Below are 27,861 nucleotides of genomic sequence, written 5' to 3'. Positions count from 1 at the left end.
AGTCAACTTCCCCTTCAGTGCTTCTCATCCCCAGTGGGCACAACACTGCGCTTTGGGTGCAGGTGTGTTAGCTTCTCTTCAGCTCCTCCCTTGCCAGCACCTACTGTGGGTATGAGAGAAGACTCTCGCTAACCTCGTGGGTCCTGCTAGCCTGCTGCCATGTCCCACCCCTGGCAGGGCTGCCTGTCAGTGGCAGGGCAAATGTCTGCTGTGGGTCTGGCCTGGTCAGCGCAGGGTTTCCACGCCTTTCATGTTTGTAAAGTGCTCGAGGATGCCGTGAGCTGGAAGGCAGCCTACTCGCACCAGATTATGTGTCTGACTGTGCTGTAGGCCAGCTCCTGGAATGGTCGTGTCAGAGGCTTCCGTGTGATGTGCTGCTTAGGTTTCATTGTGCCTGCACCATGCCAAGGGCATGGAATGCAGGGATGTCCTCCTGGGCCTCCTACCTCTCCTCCCGGGAATCTCCTCCCCTGCATGCGGTGGCCAGACTCCTCACTGGGGCCAGATCCATCTCAGAGCCTCCTGGGATCCATTCCTGGGGCTGTTTCTCTCTGTGCCTTTATTTGTTGTTCGTGTCCATTCTCTGGGTGGGAGGGGATCCTACTGAGCCGGTGTCTCTGACTGCTGTGGTGACTGGAATAAAACCAATACCCTCTGTTTATTCTTCCCCTTGACTGACAGCTCCTTGCTTGCAGCCTTCTTCTCTTACAGCCCTAATGTGTCTTCTGGCAGCTTTCCTTGCTTTGAGTGGTTTTTAAAGGAAGGAGCAGATAGGCCGAAGGAAAAGCTGAGTTTTTCCATTCTCTCTTTCTGCCAGCATGTGCCAGGGAGCTGCAGCCGATGGAGGAGGGTTTTCCCCACTGCCTGGCTCCACTTTCTGGATTGTGACAGGGGGACACAGCTGGGGAGAGGTAGATGCACCAAACGGAGGGATAGGGTCCAGAGTGATCTAGACTTTTTCTGCAGAGCTGCTGCTTAGCCAGTCCTCAGCCCATAGCAGTGCATGGGATTCTTTCACCTTAAGTGCGGCATTGGAGGGTTGAGCCAAAAGAAACAAGGACGGGTGCAGAGTCCTGCATTTAGAACGGAGGAATCCCAAGCACTGCTGCAGGCCAGGCACCGACTGGCTAAGTGGCAGTGCTGCAGAAAAGGACCTGGGTCTGACAGTGGATGGGAAGCTGGACATGAGTTGACAACGTGCCCTTGTAGACAAGAAGGCTACTGACATATTGGGGTGCACTAGGAGGAGCACTGCCAGCAGATCCAGGGAAGTGATTATTCCCCTTTATTCGGCTCTGGTGAAGTCACATCTGGAGCATTGCCTCCAGTTCTGGGTCCCCCTCTACTGAAGGGTTGTGGGCAAACTGGAGAGTCCACTCGAGAGAATTAAAACAATTAGGGGGCTGGGCCTCATGATTTAGAAGGAGAGGCTGAAGTAACTGGGCTTATTTAGTCTTCAGGAGAGAAATGTATGTATGGGGAAGGGGGGGCTGAAAGAACCCTTTAACTGCCTGAAGGGGGGTCCAAAGGGGATGGAGCCAGGGTGTTCTCAGTGGTGACGGATGGCAGAACGAGGCCCAATGGTCTCAAGTTACAGTGCAGATGGTCCAGGTTGGATATTAGGAAAAACTGCTTCACTAGGAGGGCGGTGAAGTACTCGAACGGGTTCCCTAGGAAGGTGGTAGAATCGCCATCCCTAGAGGTTTCAAAGCCCTGGCTGGGGTGATTGAGTTGGGGATGGTCCTGCTTTTAGCAGGGGTTGGACTTGATGAGCTCCTGAGGTCTCTTCCAACCCTAGGCTTCTATGATTTTGTGATTCTATGACTGCCGATGCATGTAATCCCACAGGGCTAATAATCTGGCTGTGGAGTCAGAGTAAGCCATGGTACACTTGGCTCATCTGTAAATTGGTGGCTTGTGGCTGGGAGCTGATGCTGTCTTTTGTGACAGAGCAGACTTGTCTTTAGCAGACCATACCTGTGGACAGCAAATCTCTCTTTTCACCCGGGCATGTGCAGTGTTGTCAGCATTAGCTCTAGAGCAGTTATCTGCCTTTCCCAGCTGCTAGTACCCAGGAGTACAGTTTGCTGTGCTAGCTCTGGTCAGACTAGTTGTGACGGACCGGGCCGTGTCTGGGCACAGCTGAGATCGTCCGCTCAGGGCGAATTGCTCAAATCCGGGGCTCCTTACAGCCCCCGGACTGGTGACCTTTCCAAACAGGCCACAAACCAGTCCCACAGAGCGCTTCAGCAGCCTGCCTGAAGCGTCATGAACAAAACCCCTCCGACACCCCAGCAATATCCGTGCCCCAGATGGCCCCGGGCCTATACACAGGTGGAGGGGTCCTAGCACCCAATCCCACCTACCCCGAACAAGTTCTGTCCGGTTCCAAGAAACCAGCCACAGATTCCTGGTCAATTTACCCTCTGGATCTTACCCACAAATCACGCTGGGCCAATCCTTTAGCATCTAACAACTAAAGGTTTATTATCACACGAAAGAAAAGCCTGAGAGTCAGGTTGTTAAAGAATAGTACGTTACATGCACCGAATCTCCCAGTCCTCGATGCAGGCTCTAGCAGAGATGTCACAGCTGCTGGTTTAAAAGTTCTTGTTGCACATCCTAGCATCAGGATGGATTCACAGGTCTTCCGGGCTCTTCAATCCCTGCAGTGCTGCCTCTGGGATGAAGTGCTGAGCTGAGAACAAAATGGCATCGACCACATGGCCTCTTTATACCTCCTTCCTGGCCTCTCCTTGTATGCAGCAAGTCACCTGACCCTCAGCCTCTCTCTGCTGGCAGCTCTTAGGTCTCCGCCCTCATGCTTTAGGTGTGTCCTTGGCCCATCGAGTGCCATTGTCCCACAGGGCCTCGCTAATCAGCCTGTCCATAGCAATGCTCAACCACATTCAGAGAAATATTCAGCTTCCACACAGATTACAGATTCCTACCTACACACACAGACATTATACACTCACATAAATAGCGTACAGAGGATCAGCAAACAATAAGCTCCCATTCAATAACCCACACGGCCCCCTTTTATACCAATTTCTGGGGCCAACACCCCCACCTAGGGGTGCAGCAGCGATCTGTCTGCTTCCCTCCAATTCGGTAATGTGACACTAGTGCAGTAACAACTGTAGCATTCTGGAGTCTCACGGGCCCACATGGGGCTGTCCTGAGTCCGCCAGCCCAAGCTGCTGTCTGGAGTTCTGCAGCCACACTGCTAGCGCAAGCACCTCTGTGTGAGCTGGGAGCCACCCCCAGCTGCTTCCCCTTTGATCCTGCCTATGGAGCCCAGTCGGCCTGGACCTTTCACTCCTGCTTCTTGCATGGAGATTCTTTGTCTGAGGCGCATCGCACTAGGACTCAGCACTATGTGTACGGGCGAGCACTACTGACCCCAGCAGACCAGCATCCGCTTCCTCTGCAGGCAGGGCAGGCAGCCAGGACAGCAGTTCAGTGTGAAGCCAGAGTGCGCTACAGCCTGCTTCTGGCATTGGAAAGGGGAGTGTCTCGCACCAGAGCAAGGCCGTGGTCTTGCACCAGACTGGTTCATTGCAGCTAATGCTAGGGAGGTGGTGGACTCTTGTAGCACCGCTGTCTCCTGTTGCCCATTCCATCAGTTCCCTCCACTTCGGTGAGTGTCCGATGGTGCCTGGTTTGTGGCCTTCCCTACCACACCCTTCCCTACAGCCGTTTTTGAGTGTGAAACATTTGCCATTTACTCTCCAGCCCACCCCCTGACTCCAGACAAGAGCGCCATGTAGCCTGTAATGTCGCTGTGGCAGTGGATTGGCTTAAGGAGATGCCGGGCCTGACATTTCAGTTTCCTCTCCCAGTGAAAGGAGCATAAGATTCATAGTGTCAGCGCGAGGGTGCAGCGAGGGTAGCCAGGTGGAGGAAGAGCTTTGAAAGGTCTCCCTTGGGGAGAAACAAGGCTGCCGGATCCTACCAAAGCCTGCTGGTGCTGCACAGAACTGCAAACAGGATGGGGATTAGCCCGACCAGTTCCTTTGGCAAGAGGGAAAGAACTGGAGCAAAGCAAAAGACAAATTGTTTATTTCTGAAGGTTGATAAAACTACTGAGGGGAGTTGTTCTTGATTTTATTTTAACAAACAGAGAAGAACTGGTTGAGAATTTGAAAGTGGAAGGCAGACTGGGTGAAAGTGATCATGAAATCATAGAGTTCATGATTCTAAGGAATGGTAGAAGGGAGAACAGCACAATAGAGACAATGGATTTCAGGAAAGCGGATTTTAGTAATCTCAGAGCTGGTAGGTAAGGTTTCATAGGAAGCAAGACTAAGAGGAAAAACAACTGAAGAGAGTTGGCAGTTTTTAAAAGGGACATTATTAAGGGTCCTAAAGCAAACTATTCCGCTGCATAGGAAAGATGAAAAGTGGCAGGAGACCACCTTGAATCAACTGGGAGATCTTATATGATCAAAAAATCAATTGGAGAAGGTCCAGAGAAGAGCAACAAAAATGATTAAAGGTCTAGAAAACATGACCTGTGAGGGAAGACTGAAAGAACTGGGCTTGCTTAGAAAGGAGACGACTGAGAGGGGACATGATAGCAGTTTTCAGGTATCTAAAAAGGTGTCACAAGGAGGAGGGAGACAAATTGTTCTCCTGGGCCTCTGATGACAGGACAAGAAGCAATGGGCTTAAACTGCAGCAAGGGAGGTTTAGGTTGGACATTAGGAAAAACTTCCTACCAGTCAGGGTGGTTAAAAACTGGAATAAATTGCCTCAGGAGGTTGTGGAATCTCCATCACTGGAGATATTTAAGAGCAGGTTAGACAGACATCCTGCGTAAGGACTGTGAGGAATTTATCATGAGACGAGCGTTAGAATGGTATCCAAAGGGAAAGAGGAAAAGGGGACGTCCCAAACAAACATGGGGACGAAGTTTCCTGGACGAAGTAAAAGCAGCTGGCTTACCATAGGATCAAATTAAGACTATTGCTAAGGATCGCAAGAGATGAAGAATGATTGTGGAGGCCCTATGCTCCATTAGGAGCCCAAAGGACAAATAGATAGAGACAGACATTTATCAGGGATGGTCTAGATCGTGCTTGGTCCTGCCGTGAGGGCAGGGGACTGGACTTGATGGCCTTTTGAGGTCCCTTCCGGTTCTATGATTCTGTGAAGTGTAGCAGGGGGAAGAGAGAAAGGATCCTTCAATTCTGCCTTCCCAGTCAACCTCACATCTTCTTTGCTGTCAGTGGAGTGGAGCAGCAGAACCTGGACCCTTTTGCTCACAAATCACAGGCCTCTCTGCCAAGGACTGGTCGCTCTTCAGAGCAGGAATAGTGCCTTGTATGCGTCCTGTGGCGCACTGACTGTACTTCCACGTGCTTTCAGACAAATAGCAAACTAGATCATCCTAGCTGAAGGAGGGTCTGGGTCCAGACCCGCGTACGGCACAGCCATCCCTGCATATGGGTGTGGTCATATGCTCCTATCTCATGGGATGGGGGGCACATAAGTACCATGACAGATAGGGGAGGGGTGTGCATGGGCCTGGGTTACTAGCCCACCCACCAACACATTCTGAATCTGATGCGAGCATACCAGACAGCCCACCTCATCCCACCCTCAGAGGGCTTCTGAGCACAGCCACGCTTCTTCCAACATGGTGTGTGAAAGCGCTGAAGAAGTCACTGCATCTCTCCTGAAAATTTCATGGGGAAGGGAACTTGGCAGGCCCTGGACTGTGGGAATGTGAGGCCAGGTTTATCTAAGCTCTCAGGAAGCTCTGTGGCAAAGCTGGAGAGGCTGAGTTTCCTCCTTCCACATTTGGGAGATGGGGTTTGACAGCCTGAGCCTTGAAGACTATTGATAAAGAATTGTAGGAGTGATGAAAAACGTCTTGCGCTCTCCCAGACTGGAGTCCAACCAACTTCTGGGGCCTTTGCTTTTTCTGGAGCGGTCACTGCCAAGACTAATTTCATTCAGAGTGAACAAACATTTTCATAGATCCTGTTTCATGTGAGCGGAAATCAGAAAGGACACTTTTATATCTTCAGTACTTACTACTCGCCCTGCATTAGCGATAGTGGAGCTCGGCTACAATCTGATACAGGCCCTTTGTAGTCAAGGCCAAATTCCTGGCTTCACTCTAGCAGGGCTGCCTGTTATCTTAGCAGAGGAGAACTTTGACCCAGTGCTCCTGGAAACATGGTGGTGTCAGGGCTGAGCAGCTCTAGCCATTGGCTTGTCTCTCAAGCATGCTCTTTGTGCTCCAGGGAGTGAGGCAAAAACAAAAGGACAAAGTGGAAAGCAGAGTGGATGTGGACAGGACCAGGGGCCCAGATGGGGATGCCAGGGGAAGATGTGGTGGGTGCTAGGATAGGGCTGAGGGATGCTGGGGAGGATGCAGGCCTGCTTGGCCTGGAAACATTGCCCAGTGCAAACCACTAATGTGAACATGCTGTGCTGGGAAGAGCAGGGCCGGCCTGGAGTCCGATCATGGTCCAGTGCAGGTATGAACATCCTAACCTCAGGCAGAAAATTGTACTGCACGTTGGTTTCACTCACCCTTAGGGAGTTGGGAGCTCCTGAGTCCCAGCTGCCCTCTGGAGCATGGGAACTAGAGCCATCTCAGACAGCGCTGTGCTCTTCTGCCCTGGTGCAGCGTCTGGAGGCAGGAATGCTGGGGAAGAATCAACTCCATGCACACACTCAGGCTGTGAACCTGCCCCACTCACTAGACTTCACATCCGGAGTTTCCCCCCCACAAGTTCTGGCTAGTGCTAGCATGAGTCCTGCTAGCCAGCGTCTGTCTGCTGGGGCAGCAGCTTGCTCCTTTCACTCCGAAATGCAGTATAGTGTGGGGCTGCCACCTCTGCTGCTACGCAGTTGTGGCCGTTTTAGCAGCTGCTGTCTAAACCCTTGTCTGGGGAGGGTAGATGAGCCTCTCAGCTGGTCAGGGTTGTGTCAAGGTGAGCCCAGCTGCAGCCGGCGCATCTCTTATGAAATGAAAGGAAACCCTAGGCCAAACAGGAACACAACCGCTCCTTGTCCCCAGCAGCCCACTTCAACTCAGGACGTAAACGTGTGACTGGGTGACAGGGGAAAGAGCACTTGGTGATTGTCTCGTTCATTCCCTCTGACACACCTGGCGTTGGCCACTGTGGGCAGGCAGGATGCTGGGCTAGAGAAATCGTTGGTCTGGCCATATCTGGCTGTTCTGATAGCCCCAGTTTTGCTGGGGGGGGGGAGGGGAGCTGTCAGTGACACTAACCAGATGCTCATAAGTTAGTCAAGTACATATGTACCTTGCTGTGTTGGGGCCAAAGCACTGAGTAGATTTTGTAGCTAGAGCGCCGTGTGAAAAGGGGGCTTGTAGGAGCTACCCAGCAGATTAGGGAGAATGACTGGTCTTTGGGTCTTTGGATTGGACCTCCAGTGACCTGGTGTCCGTGGGGTGTCTCAGTACCTCCGATCTTGGGAGAATGCTTAGTGCTGTGGTCTGGTTCACATAGTTTGTCATCACTTTGTGGCAGCGACTACGTCTCGCCTAGCACTGAGTGGTGCCAGCCTGGTCTGAGGGCTACTCTGATGTGAGCAATGAATAATAACTTCATCTAGCTGCAGCCCTGGTGATCAGGGCTTATCTTGCTATTCTAGGAACATGGTTGCAGCTCTGGCAGTCCAAGAGGACATGCTACAGAGGAGCCTCCATTCTGGGACCATGTCACATCAGCCCCATGTGCTTCTCCCTTGGGGAGTTGCCCAGTGGATTGAAAGTCCTCCTCTTTGTGCAGTCTGAGAGGCAGGCGCAAGCGAGGAGCCATGTGCTTTCTCATGCTAGTGCAGTGGGATGCATGATGTTGGCTGGCTGGTCATGGAGACGTACAACAGATCTGGTCTGTACTATCATGAGAAAGGGCCTTATGCTGGAGAAGACCGATCAGAGAAATGCCCCTTGCACCCTACTACAGAGGCAGCAAGAGTGTGTGTGTGCAGTTAGAATTAATTGATAAGCCCAGGCTTATCAGTTAATCGTTTAAATGACTATACGCTAACATCCTTAGTGTCTACAGCACTGTATACATCTCTATCTGTGTGTCTCATATGTCGGGAGGTAGGATACTGGTTGCTAGATGGACCATTGGCCTGGCCCAGTGTGGCTGATTTTAACATTCTTATATTGCTGCCCTTGGAACATTTCAGCAGCACTGTGATGTTGCATACTAGGGGTGTAAAAATGGCTAAAATATACTAGCTGTATAATTACAATTCCATCAGTTACATGGTGTGCCACAGGCCTCGCAGGCTACTGGGCACTGGCCCTGTGGGAGTTAACTGTTAACCAGTTAACTGCTTAAATTCATACATCCCTATTGCATACAAGGCCTGGCTTAGTGACCTCTGATGTTAAGTAGCCTTCACTGTCTTGTATGTAATCCTGAAAGTGGTTGGCTTCTATTGCTGCAGCAGCACAAGAACAGGTTCTCTCTGTAACCATCTCTCCTGGGATGTGGCAGAAGCTTTGCTGTGTTCTGGGCATTACACCTGATGAGTCCCTGTAGCTCTGAGTTTGTTACTAGGGATGGGGGCGGATGCAGTTTGCTCATGGTTCCATTTGGGCCACCAGTGGGGAGTGAATGGTAATTGCTCTATGTTCTGTCGCCACTGGAAGTTAACAGCTCCTCACTGAGTTCATATGTGGAGGGGATGCGAGTGCATGTGCGCGCGCTGCTTTATCTGGCTTAAAGACTAGTTTCATGCTCAGCTGAAAAGGAAATGAAACATTAAACCAGAATTCCATTTGCTAATGTCCTTTCCTCTTTCCTCTTTCCTCTTTCCTCTGTGAGAAGGGTTAACAACCAGCCTCGGAGGCTCATTCATACATGTCTAGATGCACTGAAGTGAATGCAGCTGGCTGTGTGTAGCAGAGCTTGGAAAAGGCTGCCCAGGATCTGCAGAAACATCCCTTAAGGTGGCACCCTTTATTCATTCCAACGACCCATGCCCCTGTTACCTTGCATCCACAATGACATTATGACTATCTAAGCCGCAGGAGACCTGCTCGGCTGCTCTCAAGTTGCTTTGGATAGGAGTTTGGTCAGCTCTGGGGGGTGTATGTGTGAGAGAGAGGGAGAGCACTTTGCTGTGTGTGTGCTCGCGCAGTCTCTGGTGTGTGTGAGAGTGTGTGTATGTGTTTGAGAGAGCGGGGACGGAGAGCGCACTCTGCTGTGTGTGTGTGCGTGCACACACAGTCTCTGGTATGTGTGAGAGAGTGTGTGTGTGTGTTTGAGAGAGAGAGAGTGTGCATTCTGGGGGGGTGTATGTGAGAGCAAGAGGGAGAGAGAACTATGTGGGGGGATGAGGGAGAGGGAGAGGTGTGTGTGTGTGTGTGTGTGTGTGTGTCCGTCCACCTCAGAGAGCCCCCATAAAGGAAGGGACTGCGAAATAAAATTCTCCAGTATCAGCACTGTAGAAATACCTTGAATAGTGGAGCTGGAAAACATACTTCAGACTGACCACCAGAGACAACAAGGTAGCAAAACCCTCTTCAGTCTGTGTGAGCAGCCGGAGGAGTTAAAATGGGATCAGCTGGAGGAGGGGTGCTTTGTGCACCTCTGGGAACCGGCCCTATGGGGACTGGCAAAGGGGGGGTTAATGGTTCAGCGCTGGCCAGATCACGATGGGGGTTCTGCTGCAGCAGCTGGGGGTGATGAGGTGCAGCTAGCCCTCAGGACCATCTTGCAAAGAGAGGCTTGTGCGCATTTCCATGTGAGGGCAAACAGCTCCAGCACCCGGCACTGCCTGTCCACTGGGGCTTGTTCCTGCACGAGAGCAGACCTCAGGCTCTCATGGAAGCAGGCCTGCAGTGGGACTCCCTCTCCTGAAGCAATACCGGGCAGGGCCTTTGTCTGGGAGAGAGCTGCCTTGCTGGCTTGCTGTGCTGTTGCAGGGAGATGGGAGCATTTCTCACCGGCTCCTGAGCCTTCTGTGCTCTGCTCTCGTGCTGCCAAGTGACTTGCCATGTGCTAGCCCAGTGTCACTGCTGTTTTCTGCCCCGCTGCACTACACAGGCGAGCAGCACTTTCTGGACCCTGGCGGTAGAACTCAAGTACTTGTACCGAGTCACTAGTTGGAGGGAGGGAAGCAGGCGCAGATCGTACTTGGTCAGTAGTGGGGGCAGTATTGCCAGTCCCAAGTCTTGAAAGATCATGAGTCGGGCTCACCCAAAATCATGAGCTTGTGTACAGATAACAGAGCTGGTGTTCTTTGTATTCACTCCTGGTTGTAGAGCCCTCAAGGTGCACTGGGATCCCATTCTACACAGCAATGAAGGCTAGAAACTTGCTTTTTTTTACGATTGAGGCTGAAACCATCACAGATCCACATGGCTCTGGGAGCTGGGGCTTTAAGGAAAACAATAATGAACCCAGGACTAATGCCAGAACCACGAGAGCTGGCAGCGCTGGTGGGTGTCTGCAAGCTAGTGCCGGTTGCCCAGATGCAGAGCTTGCACTGGCGCAGCCCCCTCCAGCCAGTCCCCGTCCATGCTGTCTTTGCAGGCGAGATGCGGGCAACCCAGCTCCTAGGCCGGGAAGGGCAATAAATAGCCCTTTGTACTGAGCTCTCTCGGGGGTCGGTACCTGCCTGCATGAGACGGCTGAAAACAGAGGCAGCATGAGCAAGAGCTTCCTGGGGAGTCAATTTCAGTTCCTCCAGCCTCAGTCTCCGTCTCCCATCTGGCATTAGGTTGTCAAGACCATCTCAAGCTGAATTTGGTTTAATGCTGGGGGAGCTGGAGGGCTGGGGCTCCAAGGGAAGGAAGCTGTTTGTGTTGGCAGCTCAGTTGGACTCTGGAGCCAAGATTCAATCAGTCCTGATGACTGACTTTATTTAAACCTGTCTCCTCCTCTCCTTGCCTGTTGCCGGGAGTGAAGGTGTTTATTGGGATGGGAGCAGCGTGTGCCAGGCCAGGGCTCCCTTATGACGATTTGCACATTGGTCTCCCCTGCCCCAACCATTATTTTTAATAAAGCCACAACACAAGGGGCCCTACCTTAAGTACCCAGTGTTAACCCTGCAGCATCAGGCAGCAGCTGCAGTTAGCTTGAGTTGGGATGAATCAAGCCACTAGCTAAAGATTCCTAATTGCCATCACTGCCCATGCAAAAAGCAGAGGAGTTGGCCAGGTCCTGCTGTGTGCAGGACATGTCCTTTGTGGCCAGGCGGCTGACAACCTGCATATTCATCAGACAGAGAATTGTGAGAATCCAGCTCACCAAGGGCGTGTCTACACAGCAGGGCTTCACTTGAAATAAGCTACGCAAATTGAGCTCTGTCAATTGCGTAGCTTATTTTGAAACAGCTTATTTTGAAATTGGGCATGTCTACACAGCACTGATTTCGAAATAGAGCACTTTTCCTCTGACTTCCCTTACTCCTGTACAAAGAGGGTTACAGGAGTCGGAGTAAGAAGTCCTCCAGTCATCTCTGGCCATCTGAAGATGTGGGCTGTGCCCACGATCCCATCCACATGTTTTGTTAGTCTATAAAGTGCTACCAGACCATTTGATGGGTTTTTTAGTATTTTGACACTATGTCGAAGTAACAGCTGGCTGTGTAGACGTGGACTATGCTATTTTGAAATAACGTTGCCATATAGATATAGCCCAACAGAGGGAAGAAAGGAAATATTGCTTTTATGCTATATTTTCACATATGTCCATTGAGTTTATAACCTATCTAGGAACATCTGATTTGTTGGAGTGGCCAGCACTGTAACACGACAGCACTACATGTTCTATGTGTTGCTATCACAATGAATGACCAAACAGACATCTTTGCTGTGAACAGCAGAGTGTGTTAAACTGAAATTCTCATCCCTGGTCAGCCCCTTTTTGTTCCTCTCATCTCCCTGTTTTCTGATCCCTGTTTCTGTACATTGGACACATTACTGTGCATGGGTGTGGGATGTGTCTTAGCCTAGTCCTGGATTTATGAGTTGTTTGAGTAGATTACATGTCACACCCCAGCATGGATCATTGACCCATACACATTGGTTACATTGAACAATGAAGAGGTCAGAGCTGTTGGGAACCGGATGCTTCCAAATACATTGGGGTTCTGTTAACCTGTTTTTTTTCTGTGTGCTGTGTTGCCTGGAGCAGAACAAACTCCTGCTAACTGTTCAGCAATAGCAAGAAGGGTATAAACTAGCAGTGATACAACTCAATCAATTTGTAAACAGGACATTTTCAGAGTCTCTGCATATTCATTATCTCTGGGATTACCGATGCCTCCTGGACCCTTCATCCAGCATAGACATCTGCAGTGCTTAGTATGGAGTTACAATTCGGAATCAGTAAAGAAACTGGGATTCATAATGAAGGAGATTGCAGCCCAATTTGTGTCTCAGAGCGTATAGTCGACTAAAAGCTGTTACTGTATTTTCCAGACCCATTGAAAATTGATCTGGGTCAATTTCTTTAGCTCCTTAAACATCCTGAATTCAGAAAATAAATGGAATGAAAATGTAGCTGAGGTTTCCAGCTCCATTACGCTCTTGTATGGTAATAGTATCGCACAGCAGGGCTCTTGGCAAGTGGGCTGGATTTGTCTGGCACACAAGCGCATAAATACCATAATTCCCGCTGCCAATGCAGTGGCTAGGAGCTTGGGGGTAATAGACAGATTCCGCTGCCTTTTCAGTATTGTCATCACCATCTCCTTCCTCCATTTGTGTCCGGACTAGCTGACAGAGCTGCTTTCCAGAACTCAGCATGAACCGCGCAGCAGAGCAGACTCCTCTATGGAGATGTCCGAGGGGCCTTCCTGTTAGAACCAAAGTCTGCCACCGTGTCTGCTTCTGCAGATACATTTCAGATGCAAAAAGAAAGGGGCACAAAACAATTAATCAGCTATCCGAGCCCTAATGTAAACCCCCAAACGATGGAAGGATGTTAGCAATTTTTGGCCATATGTGCTTTCCCCCCAAAACAGAAGAAGCAGAGCCAAATGGCACTAACGTGATTCTTTAATGTACAACACATTTTCATCATTTTCTTCATGTAAACTAAATTCCTCTGCATGGTCGTGGAGAGGGAACGTTACATTTTTATTCGGTCGCCATTAGCTCAGGAAAGCACGGAGCCCAGAGAGGGAAATCTTTTCCATTGAAGTCATATTGGATTCGCTCTCCTCTTACAGGAAGGTGCCTGCACCTTTGTTAGAGGAATGTGGGTTGCCCTTCTGCACGGCAGGTCCCCATTAGACATGCCTATTTCCAAGGAGGCTCAACTGCAAAAATTCACTATGTTTGGAAACTTGTTTCACAGACACCCCAGGGCCAGGAGCAACCAAAAAAAATGTATTTGAAAAGCTGAGTCGACCTTTTAATTGGCCCTTTCAGGAATCTCTCTTTGTGCTTGTAAAGTAAGGAAATAGCTTTGTTTATTCAACTAACGTTTTGCCAGCACATTGTACACAGTGCCAACTAAACACATCTCTCTTTCAAATAAAAAGCATGCAGCATGGCTTTAAGAAATAGCCTGCTTTGCTCTCTGTCTTGAAATAGGGACATACAAATCCCAACTCCTCACCCAGTCCTCCCTCTCTTGGTGGTCAGGGAGGATGCAAGAATAGCCATTGCAGCTGCTGGAAAAGTCATGGGGTCTAAAGGAACAGAATGGATATTTGCAGGGCTGATTCTTTTGGCTTCCTATGTCCTTAGATAGCTACAAACCCATCAGGGAGGTAACTGCTGCAGTGTCTCTTCCATGGACACAGGCTAAGCCAGGGACTAGTTGTTCTGTCATATTTGTGTGCATGGCACCTAGGAGCTGCGGTTATGGACCAGGACCTCTGTTCCTGTGCAGCAGAGCTTGCAGTCTAAGGAGAAAACAGGAGACAGTAGCTAGACACAGACACACAGTGTGTGGTCACTCTCTCCGTTCCCATGAGCTTTGCAGTCTCTGTTTCATTTTTGCAAACGGTGCTCAGGAGTTGTTTTCTCTCTCTTGTTTTCCAGCTTTCAAGATGAAAATAAAGGAAGTGAAAAAGGAGAATGGGGACAAAAAGATTGTTCCAAAGAAGAAGAAACCTCTGAAATTGGGAACAATCAAGAGAAAAGATCTCAAGAAGCTAGTACTTTATCTAAAGAATGGAGCAGACTGCCCTTGCCACCAGCTGGACAACCTTAGCAATCACTTCCTGATCATGGGGCGCAAAGTGAAGACCCAGTACCTTCTGATGGCAATTCACAAGTGGGATAAGAAAAACAAAGAATTCAAAAAGTTCATGAAGAAAATGAAAACTCTGGAGTGTCCAACGTTTCAGTCTCTTTTCAAATGATCCGGTGGCTAGAGGCTCTGCTGCTGGCCCAGAACTTGCACAGCCCTAGGACTCGGGGGTTCAAATGTTGCTTCTTCTGTAGTAGTGGATGTAGTACCTGAGTCAGTTTTGTTTCTTTGTATTTTTTTTGAGCTTCCTTTAAAGCTCCACCCCCAGTATCAGTATTTCCCTGTAAGTGAACGATTGAAAGCGCAATACATTCATACAGAACAGTCACTGTGGTCACTATTTACACCTGCAATGTCTGAGTAACCTGCTGCTGTAATGATATGCAAATCTATTTAAATAAGAAACTTAGATAACGAGAGTGAAAGGGGGGGGTGATACTAGATACTCTTATTGAATTTTTCTAAAGTGAAATAATTTTAGCTCAGGGCTGATTATTCCCTAAGTGGGATGTTTTCTGCAATTCTTACCGAAGGCCACTTCCATGAAGTACTATGTGTGGAGAAAGGCCTTTTAAAGCTCATAGGACATGAATGCTGCAGAAAATCCCACCCTGTCATCTGAGACCAGAATTTGCACGGTTGTCTTTGATGCAAAACTAATCATTCAAAACAATCATTAGTTGCTTTTTAAATTCTGTGGACTTGAATGCCATAGATTGGTGAAGATATAGGGGAAACAGGTGATGAATCTGGAGCTATTGGGAGGTGAAATCTTAAGGAAAACACAGGCTTAGTAGGTAATATAAGCCATGGAGCAGGAGATGAGGTTATTTTAAAACAACATATGCTTAAACTGTCTGTGGGACATGGAGGAAAGCCTGCCAAGTCCATACAAAGGTTTTTTCCATTGGCAGAGTAGCAGGCACCAAAAAGAGATTAGTTTTGCACCAGAGAAGGGGAGATGCTAAAGAGTTTTAACGATATGGGAATTTTCTTGCTGGCCTGTCTGGTTTTATTGCCTTCTCTCATCACTGCCTCCGCCATAGGAGAGTACCTTGTGCCTCTTGATGGCAGAAGCTGATAGTTTTAAACAAAGTTCAGCTATTTAAGCAGGCACCATCAGCTCAAATAGAAATTCAAGTCACATAGATTTAAATTCACCCTTGCCCCCCAGCACTTCTCGGAATTAGGCTGATTTCTACAAAGTGGATCTTGAGCCAAAAAGTCCAAGTTCAGAGATGGTTGGAGCCACAGAACTGAGCAATATGTTCTAGTATGTTGCACAATACAAAATATCCGATCCCTGAAAACTGTTAGCAGTGTCAGTTTCCCACACAAATCCTGTAGGGAAGCAAGTATGGAAGAATAATGTGCTTCTTGCATTTCTTTCTCCCTCCCTAACTATTCTGTACAGGATGTTAATTCCCTGGTAAAAGTCAGGTCAGTTACATAGTAAAGAACTGCTCTAGCAGACATTTGTGCCATTTTGCAGGACCAGATCCTAAAGAAGTATGTGATTTTAGAAGATATTTGCTTGGTTGGTACCAGGTAGGGGTTCTGCTATCAGACTGTGGGTCTAGTTACTGGGACAATATTGCTCTGCTTGGGACAGGCGCAGGGAGAAAAGCTATCAACTAGCAAAGTCACATTGTAGAAAAGCAATTTGTTACTGAAGTGACCTATTTAAAGCATAGCATAACTGTACGCTACTAGGTACTGTTTCAATCAGGTTACCAGCTCTCCCATCTTGTATTCTAGTCCTTTGAAAAGAGGAAAAATGCGATATTTTTATCAGATTTGTGTGTAATATTTCAGTCAAGGTTTTTTGGACATTTTTGTGTAGATAGATAATAATTTTATTTTCCCTTTTGCCATACTGCTTGGTGAACTGTCAGTGATTCTGAGACTATATGGATCTAGCTTTTAGATTTGATTGGTCATCAGTCAGACTTTTTAGTTCTGTTTTATGCATGTGCAGTTTTTGATAAAATTAAGAGCACTCAAGAAAATGAGACTGATGTAACATCCCATTCTTTGTGGGAAGTTAAAAGATCTTTACCTTTTGTCTTTAGAGAGTTAATTTAGGGAAGTGTGGCAGATTTGGGGGGGGGGGTTGTTTGTAAATAGAGATTTTGAAAGAGGAAGTGAAATATAAAAGGTTAGTAAGAATTGGAACTGAAAAGGGCTACCTTGTAAGGGCTGTGAAACTGAGTACAAGGCTTTTGTATTGTTTCTGAATGCAGCCTGATTCTCTACGTCTATGAATGTTATTACAGCTTTTAAAAAACAAAAAGGATATTGCAGCCACTAATATGAAGGCTAACACAGCCCCACATTCAGGAACAGAAATAGAGACCTGAAAGCACACCCTAAATGTTTCAGTATTGTTGGAACAATAACAGGCTTTTACCTAGTCCTGTCAAATGAAGCCACGGATGATGAGAGAGTTTTTATGTTACAGGAATTTAGCTGCCATAGTTGCTATAACGCCAGTTTGCTAGATAACGTTACGGTGTTTCCATGTAATCATAAAATAAATCTGCCAGGGAAAGCAAGGGTTCAGTGAGAGACATGATCTGAAAATATTAGAACTGGCACCAAAGGAAAACCCTCAGTGATGGATTGATGATTTCCTGAGAAAACAGTCTGGTTTTTGTAATGTACTTCATTGCATAGTTCTAATAGGCACTTCTTGAATTCCTTCTCAGAGGAGCAGATATATGGAATGGCCTCCATTTTAAATGATTCCTACACTGACGGGGCAGATGCATTTGAATTTTCAGATGACGATGTCTTCCTAGAAAAGTTCCAGTAAGTTTCCTACTCTTGAAGGTCAGAACCCAGTTCTTGTCTCTTGTTCAGGAATCAGCATCTAATAGCTGTTGATATATTTAGTTCCACAAACATTAACTGAATAGCTATTTTAATTATCTACATATTTTGTTAGTCTTTAAAGTGCTACCAGACTATTTGTTGTTCTTTAAGTTTTTCCTATTACAAACTAACTCAGCTACCCCTCTGAAACTTATATACATTCAGCAACTGATGTATCCTAATGGACTGGAAGTGCCTATCTTTCATGCAGTAAGGGTGAAACAGCCCAGTGCAGGGTTGTGCACAAGGTAATGTGCACCACTTAAACAGCTCGTTAGCCCGCATCACAGATGCTCCAGGCCTGACATTAAGTATCCCGGTGTCTCCTAAGTCACTGGGTTTTGTCTCAGGCCCTCTCTGAGAAGCTTGACTCTTCTCTAAAACTAGTATCTGCTTCTGCTTTCTCCTGAGATGTGTATAAAAGCTTAGGATACTGTGAACATGTTTGACATTCCTTTTTTATCAGCATTTTATTCATGTTGCATTATTTTACCTGCTGTTTTGATGTTATGACTTATGTTTGATAGTAAGTCCAATATCTGTTCATTATTCTTGCGTATGCTTTCCTTGTTTTCCCATCCATGTATCAATATTCATTTAACTAAAATTGCTGAATTAATCAATTACAATGTGATTTCCCCTCCTCCCCCTTTTTTATAAAGAGATGTTGTTTTCTAACCCTTGTTTAGTGCCTTTCAAATGGTCGTGGCAGTTGGATGGGTTAAATCTTGGCACTTGGGGATAATCTGCAGCAAAACCCAATATATATTTACACATTCTGCAAACTTCCAGAGAGAGAGTATTGGAGAGTTTTATATTGTTAGAACCTGATGCTGCATTACTCACGCTCCCAAAACATCTACTGAAAACTGGTATTTGGAAGTTGGGTGATACAAAAGTAATGTCAGATCAAGCGTAGAGGACGATCCTTGTTAATTCCTAGAATCATAGAATCCTAGAGCTGGAAGAGACCTCAGGAGGTCATTGAGTCCAAGCCCCTGCCCAAAGCAGAACCAACCCAACTAAACCATCCCAGCTAGGGCTTTGAAACCTCTAGGGATGGAGATTCCACCACCTCCCTAGGGAACCCATCCCAGTGCTTCCCCACCCTCCTAGGGAAATAGTTTTTCCTTAATATCCAAATTAGACCTCCCCCACTGTAACTTGAGACCATTGCTCCTCGTTCTGTCATCTGTCACCACTGAGAACAGTTTCTCTCCAGCCTCTTGAATGAATACTCCAGATGTGGCCTCACCAGAGCCGAATAAAGGGGAGTAATCACTTCTCTGGATCTGCTGGCAATGCTCCTTCTAATGCAGCATAATGTGTCATTAGTCTTCTTGGCTACAAGGGCACTGTGTTGACTCATATCCAGCGTCTCATCCACTGTAATCCCTGGGTCTTTTTCTGCCGAACTGCTGCCTAGGCAGTTGGTCCCCAGCCTGTAGCAGTGTTTGGGATTCTTCTGTCCCAAGTGCTGGACTCTGCATTTCTCCTTGTTGAAACTCATCAGATTTCTTTTGGCCCAATCCTCCATTTTGTCTAGGTCACTGGGGAGCCCATCTCTACCCCTCAACATATCTACCTATCCCCTTAGCTTAGTGCCATCTGCAAACTTGCTGACGGTACAATCCATCCAGATCATTAATAAAGATGTTGAACAAAACCAGCTCCAGAACTGACCCCTGGGGCACTGCTCTTGACATCGACTGCTAACCAGACATCGAGCCATTAATCACTGTCTGTTGAGCCCGACAATCTAGCCAGCTGTCTAGCCACCTTTCATTCCACCATTTATCCAACCCACACTTCCTTAACTTGCTGGCGAGAATATTGTGGGAGACCATATGCAAAGGCTTGCTAAAGTCATGAGATATCACATCCAGTGCCTTCCCCATAGTCACAGAACAGGTTACGTCGTCACAGAAGGCAATCAGGATGGTCAGGCACGACTTGCCCTTGGCGAATCCATGTTGACTATTCCTGACCACTATCCTCTCTTCCAAGCGCTTCAGAATGGATTCCTTGAGAATCCCCGCCATGGTTTTCCTGGGGACTGAGGTGAGGCTACGGGTTTGTAGTTCCTTATGATTCTCTGTTGTGTTCACTCCGTTTGGGGCACCTGGCATTGGCACTGTCGGAACAGAGCTCTGGGCTAGATGGACTGACCTCGTATGGCCATTCTTACGTTCTTAAAGGAACACTGCACACGGGCTTCCCCTGGATGAGCTTCTTCCACACACACTCCCCAGCTGGCTGGTGTCGGCTTCCCAGTGCTGCTCAGCCTCTGGCTCCTTTCACTTGTAAGGTGCATCTTCTCCCTGCAGCCTGTGTTGTTGAAACCGAGCCACTGTCACATGGTCAACTTTGCCCTAGCACCGTGCCCTGGCCACTCACTGCTGACAGAGGAGGGAACCAGAATCCCATGGGGACAAAGACACGGGCAAGGGGGAGGCTTGTCAAGGGAGTTCTGCCGGGTGACGGATTGCTTAGCAGGTGTATCCAGGACCAGCTGGCTAACAGGGTGACATCTGCGGGGCATTCCAGCTCACTGAATGGAATAGCTGAGGCTGGAGGTTCACATGGAAGGCACTTCAAGAAGTTCTGTCCTGAATGGAGCTGGCCACAGTGTTGTGGATGAAAAGAGCTTTCACTGAATGGAACAAGAGCCTTTCCTAAAGTGTTTCAGGGGGTAGCCGAGTTAGTGTGTTACAGAAAAAAACAGCAAGCAGATGGTCTGGTAGCACTTTATAGACTAACAAAACATGCAGATGGGCTCATGAGCTTTTGTGGGCACAACCCACTTCTTGGCTGTGCCCACGAAAGCTCAAGATCCCATCTACATATTTTGTTAGTCTATAAAGTGCTACCAGACCATTTGCTTGCTGTTTTTTTCCTAAAGTGTGTGTGACACACATAGGGTATGTCTACACTACCCCACTAGTTCGAACTAGGCATACCGCACTTGCAAATGAAGCCCGGGATTTGAATTTCCCGGGCTTCATTTGCATAAGCGGGGCGCCGCCATTTTTAGAACCCCGTGCAGTGCGGCTACACGGGGCACGAACTAGGTAGTTCGAACTAGGAGGGTAGTGTAGACATACCCATAGAGAGAAGTAATTGACATTGCCAACCTTTTTCTTTTTGTTGCCCCATATTTCATGCCTTTTTAATCCTCCCCTCCCAACTGTTAGCGAAAACAGTCTTACACTGCCTCCATTTACCAAGAACTATGGTTTGGGCAAAATCATTCAATCCATACAATTCTGGTTTTGAAAAAGAAAATGGAAAGAAACCTCCCAACAAACACAGCAACACTGAAAACTGGGTAGGGTGGAACCCTTCAGTTTGAAAACAGCTTTGCCATTTTTATTGCAAAGATGGGTTCCCTTTTTCCAACATCTCTCTAGTCCAAGCTGCCACCATCCCTTCTCTGAGCACCTGTGACTAGCACAATGGACTGGGATTCTGGAGACTGAGTCTCTGATTGGCCACTGGCCTGCAAGGTGACCCTGGGGATGACACATCCCTGCCTCAGTTTCCCATACGTGTCATGGGAATAATGATATTGCCTTCCTTTGGAAGCATTTTGAGAGCTGCTGGTGAAATCCACTCTGTAAGAGCTGAGTATTATTGCCATTCAAGCTGTGGTACATCCCATATTTCCACATCTGTATTAAAGTACAGAGCCCGGTTGTCCCGCTACATGGCGGGGGGTCCCAGAGGTGCCCTAGGAAAGCAGATGTTCAACATATGGCAGGAAGCAGATTTCCAGGCATGCACCCCAGCAAGCAGAAGTTCTTACCCCTGATGGAGCCAGGATCAGGGTCTCTTTTTCCTGGAACCCAGTCAGAGGGTGGCACCTACTGCACCACAACACTGGAGCTCTTCGTATGCTCTCTTGTCCTTTGCACCTGGCTGCTCTGGGTGGCTCAGGAGGATAAATCACAAGGGATTGTCCTTCTCAGGGAGCTGCTTGGACATCCTGCTTCTAGCTGTGCTGCAAGTTCGATGTGACTGTTTAGGAGGCCTGGAGGCCACTGGTCTGCAGGAGCAATATGCTCTGGCTCTCCCCTGCAGTGCAGGACGCAGGCTCACGCGAGTAGAGGGGAAGGAGCGCTGGAGGTTGCATCCCCCACTGCTGCACTGCTTGGCTTGCCGCCACCTTGGCCTGGCAGACTCTTTCCCCCGGCAGGCTCAGCACTGTCCTTGTACTCACTGCAGTGGGGCGCTCAGTGTGACGGAATCTACGCCTGCCAAGTCGTGGCCATTCCTGGTAGCCCCTCTCTCAGCATGGGGTCATCACAGAGTCTTGGAGCTCAAATCAGGGGTCCCACACTCATGGCACGGAGTCCACAGGGCCTATGGAAATGCCTTGTGCTCCCGCGGCTGGTCCTGCCCAAGCAGCTTAGTGAATCAAAGCCAAACAAGCAAACGCTGCAGCCCAGAGAGGGCTAGTGTCGGAGGTGACACGGTTTAAAACAAAACAGCAAAGCATCCCTGTGCTTGAATGTCACCTCTGCCTTCCAAGGAAGGAAGACCAAGGACAGGGTAGGCCCACTGCTTAGTGAGGAGGGAGAAGCAGTAACAGGAAACTTGGAAATGGCAGAGATGCTCAATGACTTCTTTGTTTCGGTCTTCACCGAGAAGTCTGGAGGTGTGCCTAACATAGTGAATACAAGCAGAGAGAGGGTAAGTTTAGAAGATAGGATACACAAAGAACAAGTTAAAAATCACTTAGGAAAGTTAGATGTCAGCAAGTCACCAGGTCCTGATGAAATGCATCCCAGGATACTCAAGGAGCTGATAGAGGAGGTATCTGAGCCTTTAGCTATGATCTTTGAAAAATCATGGCAGACAGGGGAGATTCCAGAAGACTGGAAAAGGGCAAATAGTGTGCCCATCTATAAAAAGGGGACTAAGAACAACCCAGGAAACTACAGACCAGTCAGTTTAACGTCTGTCCCGGGGAAGATAATGGAGCAGGTAATTAAGGAAATCATATGCAAACACTTGGAAGGTAATAAAGTGATAGGGAATAACCAGCATGGGTTTGTGAAGAACAAGTCATGCCAAACTAATCTGATAGCTTTCTTTGATAGGATAACGAGCCTTGTGGATAAGGGAGAAGCGGTGGATGTCATATACCTAGACTTCAGTAAGGCATTTGATACGGTCTTGCATGATATTCTTCTTGATAAACTAGGCAAATATAACTTAGATAGGGCCACGATAAGGTGGGTGCATAATTGGCTGGATAACCGTAGTCAGAGAGTTGTTGTTAACGGTGCTAAATCCTGCTGGAAAGGGATAACAAGTGGAGTTCCACAAGGGTCTGTTTTGGGACCCGTACTGTTCAATATCTTCATCAATGATGTAGATATTGGGATAGAGAGTACGCTTATTAAGTTTGCAGATGATACCAAACTGGGTGGGGTTGCAACTTCTTTTGAGGATAGGGACATAATTCAAAATGACCTTAGCAAGTTAGAGAAATGGTCAGAGGTAAACAGGATGAGGTTTAATAAAGAGAAATGCAAAGTGCTCCACTTAGGAAGGAACAATCAGTTCCATACATACAAGATGGGAAGCGACTGTCTAGGAAGGAGCATGGCGGAAAGGGATCTAGGGGTCATAGTGGACCACAAGTTGAATATGAGTCAACAGTGTGATGCTGTTGCAAAAAAAGCAAATATGATTCTAGGTTGTATCAACAGGTGTGTTGTAAGCAAAACTCGTGAAGTCATTCTGCCGCTCTACTCTGCACTAGTTAGGCCTCAGCTGGAGTACTGTGTCCAGTTCTGGGCGCCACATTTCAAGAAAGATGTGGAGAAATTGGAAAGGGTACAGAGAAGAGCGACAAGAATGATTAAAGGTTTAGAGAACATGACCTATGAAGCCAGGCTTCATGAACTGGGCTTGTTTAGTTTGGAAAAAAGAAGATTAAGGGGGGACATGATAACGGTTTTCAAATATCTAAAAGGGTGTCACAAGGAGGAAGGAGAAAATTTGTTCCTCTTGGTTTCTGAGGACAGGACAAGGAGTAATGGGCTTAAAGTGCAGCAGGGGAGTTTTAGATTGGACATTAGGAAAAAATTCCTAACTGTCAGGGTGGTCAAATATTGGTATAAATTGCCAAGGGAGGTGGTGGAATCTCCCTCTCTGGAGATATTTAAGAACAGGTTAGATAGACATCTGTCAGGGATGGTGTAGACGGAGCTTGGTCCTGCCTTGAGGGCGGGGGGCTGGACTCGATGACCTCTTGAGGTCCCTTCCAGTCCTATTATTCTATGATTCTATGATTCCACAGGCCGCAGACACCCATCTTTGTGCACACGGGACAATGACAGAGCCCTGGAGAGCCCTGCCCCCTCGCGCTCAGCTGTGCCACCTGGATCACAATGACTGAGCACAGGGAAGCTGGTGGAATTGGTGCCTGGGTGTTTGTAATGTACCCACAAGACTAGACTCATTAGAGGACAGGCCCCACATGTCCTGCTGCTGAGCCAGAACCTGTTATCCCTGAGCTCTGGTGGGTGGATAAAACAGGACCCCGCCACCTGGGAATCAAACTTCCCCAGGATTTGGGTTTGCAAAGCCCAGACATGTTGGCCTTGCTCCAGTTCTGCACTGCCTGTTCGTCGCACTGCCAGATGGTGGAGGGCAGCCGTCAATCCTTTCTAGAACGTTGTGGACCAACGGCACATTCTCAGGCACAGCTCTGCCAGAGGGAGGGCCTCGGAACAGGAGTCTCCTGGTTTTCCCTGTGAGGTCACCCTGGGAGCTGAGGGTCTTCAACTCCCTCCAGGTCCTCACTGCTTCAATGTGTGTGGTTGCAGTAATACTGCAGCCCCCTGGCCCAGTGGAGGGGGCCCTAGGCTGGAAGTCAGGAGATGTGCGTTCCCTTCCCTGCTCTGCTCTTAGCCTCTCTGTGCTGTCCGCACTGGCAGCCTATTCTGCCCCTAACCATCCCAGCCCAGCATTTTCTCCCTCCTGCTAGCCTCGGGACCTGCTTTCCACCAGTCGGAAAAGGGGCTGCTGCTAAGCAAGGTAGCCCGCCTGCGTTTGTATTTTGTGATTTGTTTCATGGCAGGAAACAGCACGCTGCAGAGTAACACACATAAAATCAGGATGGTTATCGGCCCCCAGGCTGAGCGAGATAAAGCCCAAACTGCATCAGCAGCCTGCACATTCTTTGCAAGAGGTAAAATGATCAGTGTCCTAATTAGCTGCAATTGTTTCATAGTCACTGATGTGTTCTTGTAATTATGACTCGCTTGTGGCACATTCGTCTTGGTGCAATTGCTTACAAAGTTATCAGTATCTCTTTTTGTGCTGGTTCTTGTACACACCTTTCTCTTCCGTGCAGATTGCTGTGTTTCCGTTAGGAGGTGTTACGAGACGATTCCCTTCAGTGATATTTATGTGGGCAGCCTTGGTTTTTCCATAGGAATTCAGCATCAAGTATAGGAACTTTTAGCTACTCATGTAAGTATTAGAGTATCAGAACCATCAGGTAGGCTTGGCCAACGGCCACTAGCTAAAGACGGCGGCATCACACAATTACAGACAAGGCTGGGCAGGGGTAGGAGGACGGAGCAGTGAAGTGACGGTGTTCAGCAGCCTGCAATACAGAACCTGTGCTTAATGCTTCGGGATATTTTGCACCCTCTCTCACTCTGGGGAGAAGTGCCCTTAAAATAGTCACTGTTTCTAGGGCGTGTTTAGAGCCTGGGAGGCGGACAGACCTCTCCCCACCAGCTACTAGGAGGGAGACTCCCGTAAGAAGAGACTGGCTTGCTGACCCCTCTGAACTTGGGCTGAAGGAGCAGTGAACTGAGGTCCTGCAGCTGTTCCATGGACGAGAGTTGGGTCACTCCTGTCTCCAAGAGACTGGCCGAACCCCAGCCCCAGGAGAAGTCCTGTGGAGTCCGGAAGGTCTGCGTGGGAAGCAGCCTAGTGACTGCAGGAGAGGCTGGCAGCAGCTTTTCAGAAATTCCCCCAAGCCAGCTGGGAAGAGGCTGCAATGAGCCAGATTCCATGGTGGGAATAGGGGCTTTCCCAGAGCAGGGAAGATTCTGACAACAAGGAAAGGGAGAAGCAGAACCACAGTGGAGAAAAACCTGACAATGCCACATGGAGCACCAGGGGTGCCCTGCCTGGTGAGTCACTTTGCCACAAATATGTTACATCTCATTTGTTTTGTGGCTGCCAGGGGATAAACACGCTGCAGAACGGGATACTTGGAGCTGTTAACATTAGCCACAAGATTCCTATACAAATTCCTTCCCTTTCTCTGCAGGAAGACCCCTCGGTGGTTTTATTTAGTGCACCACGAAATACATGCGCATTCCAACAATGGTCTCTCATGCCACCACATTCTTCCTCCTCTCACTGAGTTCTTTGGGTTTCCAAATATTCTCATGAGGACAGTGGAGGACAGAAAGCAACTAGCCCTTCTGGTAGTAAAGAGTATCACTTGGAAAATTCTATGCCAGTGAATTTCCTGGAGACAGTGGATGTCCTTGTTTTGTCTCAGTAATGAAAACAGGCATCTTTCCAATAAAAATGCTCCCGCATTCTCCACCCAATCAATCCAGACTTTGGCTCTTAGGCCATTTTGATTAAGCTGAATATTTCCCCATCATGAAGGAGAAATGGACAATTGCTCCGAAGGCATTGCAGATGGCAATGGTTCACAGGTGGTGCACATCAGATGTGCAACCCTCGTGTTATCCCTGAAGTCAGAGAAAGCTGCTTATAGAGCATTTCTGGCAAGAAAGCCTGGAACTGACACTATATCAAAATGATGGCAAGTTAAAGACAGGGTCTAGGATTCCTGGCCTACAGCTTTGAGAAGCTTTGAAGTTTTATCTTATCTCTGCTCATAGAACAATTAAGAGTTGGCATCTGGGATTGCTTAAATATGGGGATTTTAATAGTTTATCTCATGGTCTGCAACTAAGATTTTCAGCATTCCATCTTCTGAACCTGCCACTTAAAGTAGAAGTTACCAAATAAGGGCATGGCGTGTCAGTGAAATGAATGGGGAGCAGGTTTAAAACTAATAAGCAAAAGTTCTTCTTCATACAGTGCATAGTCAATCTGTGGAACTCCTTGCCAGAGGAGGCTGTGAAGGCTAGAACTATAACAGAGTTTAAAGAAAAGCTAGAAAAATTCATGGAGGTTAGGTCCATAAATGGCTATTAGGCAGGGGGTAGGAATGGTGTTCCTGGCCTCTGTTTGCAAGAGTCTGGAGATGGATGGCACGAGACAAATCGCTTGATCATTGTCTTCGGTCCACCCCCTCCGGGGCACCTGGTGCTGGCCACTGTCGGCAGACAGGTGACTGGGCTAGTTGGACCTTTGGTCTGTCCCAGTATGGCCATTCTTATGTTCTTATGTTCTTAGTGATCCTCAGGTAAGTTTGCAGAGCTGTCTGAGACAAGGGAATAGTGTGCCCCCTTTGTCCCTGACAGTTTTGAAACTCAGAATATGTTGACCAGCTTTCACCTGGTGGGATGTGGCAAGAGGTGTAGAGTCTTAAGTTAGTGTATGAGAGGTGTAGAGTCTTAAATCCACTAGGGGAGTGGATTAAAATAGCCAAACCGAGAGCCCATGCTGTGCCCTATTGGTAGAGACTGGGTGTAAGAAAAGTTATTGAAATGTGAAACCCGCAGTGAATGTAAATGAGGGGGAAATGCGCTGTGAGAAAAAGTGGCATGTTGGGAGTCAAACAAATAGATGCACTGACATTTGACAGCATGAGAAACTGTTAAATCAGAAAATCTGTTGGGCCCTGGGAAACTGGAACGGACTGAAGTACCAGATCATATGGAACTCTCTTGCGTATTTTTTCATTTGAATTGTAATCTCAGGTTTAAATCCTAATAGTTAAAATAAAATCCATTTAAAAGCTTGTGTCTGCACATATGCTTGGTTTGAAGTAAGACCTTGTGCTGGGAGAAAGCTTTCCTTTCCTTGTTGGCATGGAGTCATGTCAAGGACAAGAATATACTGTTTTCATGAGGTAGTCTCCTTGTTTTGCATCATTTACATACTCTCATGAGCCTGATGTGCAAACATCATGGACAGTTAAATCTCACCGTGCACATGTCAAGTGACCATGGGTGCAGTTTGCTTAGTCTGGACAGTCTCTGTCCATATCTGTGTTTCCAGGGAGCTTAGCAAAATGTCTCCCAAGGTTCTGGTTCTTTGCAAAGCATTTAAGCCCTAGCTTGAATCCCACTGAGATCAATGAGACTCTGATACATGCTTACTGTTAAGCATGAGCTTAAATTCTTTGCTGAATAGGAGTCTAAATTAGTCCCCTGCTTAGCTGGTTACACGCACAGCAGGAGCACAGAACAGTCAGAGTGCAAGGAAATTGTATTAACTGGAAGCGGATTGATCTTGCTGTGGGACTTTGTCCAGAACACATGAACGGTGTGAAGGCTGTAAACATGCCTGAAGTGGTGCATCGGCCTCTTGTGTCAGCTCCTGTGTGTTGGGATGGATTGTGTCCCATGTGCACGAACATATCGTGGTCAGGAGCTGCTTGATACACAGTCTGCAGGCGATTTGGATTGAAAACCAATTCTCTGGGCTGCCAATCCCACTGCACTGGTCTCGGGATCTCTGGATGCTGCTTCCTGACTGGCCATGGGGGGATGGCAGGATCTTCCAGAGGCAACGACTAGGACGCAGCCTAGCACAGAGTCGAGGGCTGGCTTCTGGAGCTCAGCTCACCTGGTGGGGGTGCTGGGAG

General features: G+C 48.0%; 1 protein-coding gene across 3 annotated transcripts in view; it reads left to right on the top strand.

Annotated features, from left to right (window-relative positions):
* The window catches only part of LOC102452957 (secreted frizzled-related protein 1), a 270,863-nt gene that overhangs the window by 27,372 nt on the left and 215,630 nt on the right, over positions 1-27,861 (top strand). For 2 of the 3 annotated variants that reach the window (XM_006113248.4, XM_006113247.4), the window contains one exon: positions 14,009-17,771. The exons of the other annotated variant lie outside the window; for it this stretch is intronic. In XM_006113248.4, coding sequence (XP_006113310.2) covers positions 14,009-14,331 — 323 coding nt within the window. In that variant the 3' untranslated portion in view covers positions 14,332-17,771. Of the gene's footprint in view, positions 1-14,008; positions 17,772-27,861 lie in introns of those variants that run through there. 3 annotated transcript variants of the gene reach the window in all.

This window comes from Pelodiscus sinensis, chromosome 28 (assembly GCF_049634645.1).
Source record: "Pelodiscus sinensis isolate JC-2024 chromosome 28, ASM4963464v1, whole genome shotgun sequence".
Lineage (NCBI taxonomy): Eukaryota > Metazoa > Chordata > Testudines > Trionychidae > Pelodiscus > Pelodiscus sinensis.
Note: the sequence above shows the minus strand (reverse complement) of the source record. Positions and strands in the feature narration are given on the sequence as shown.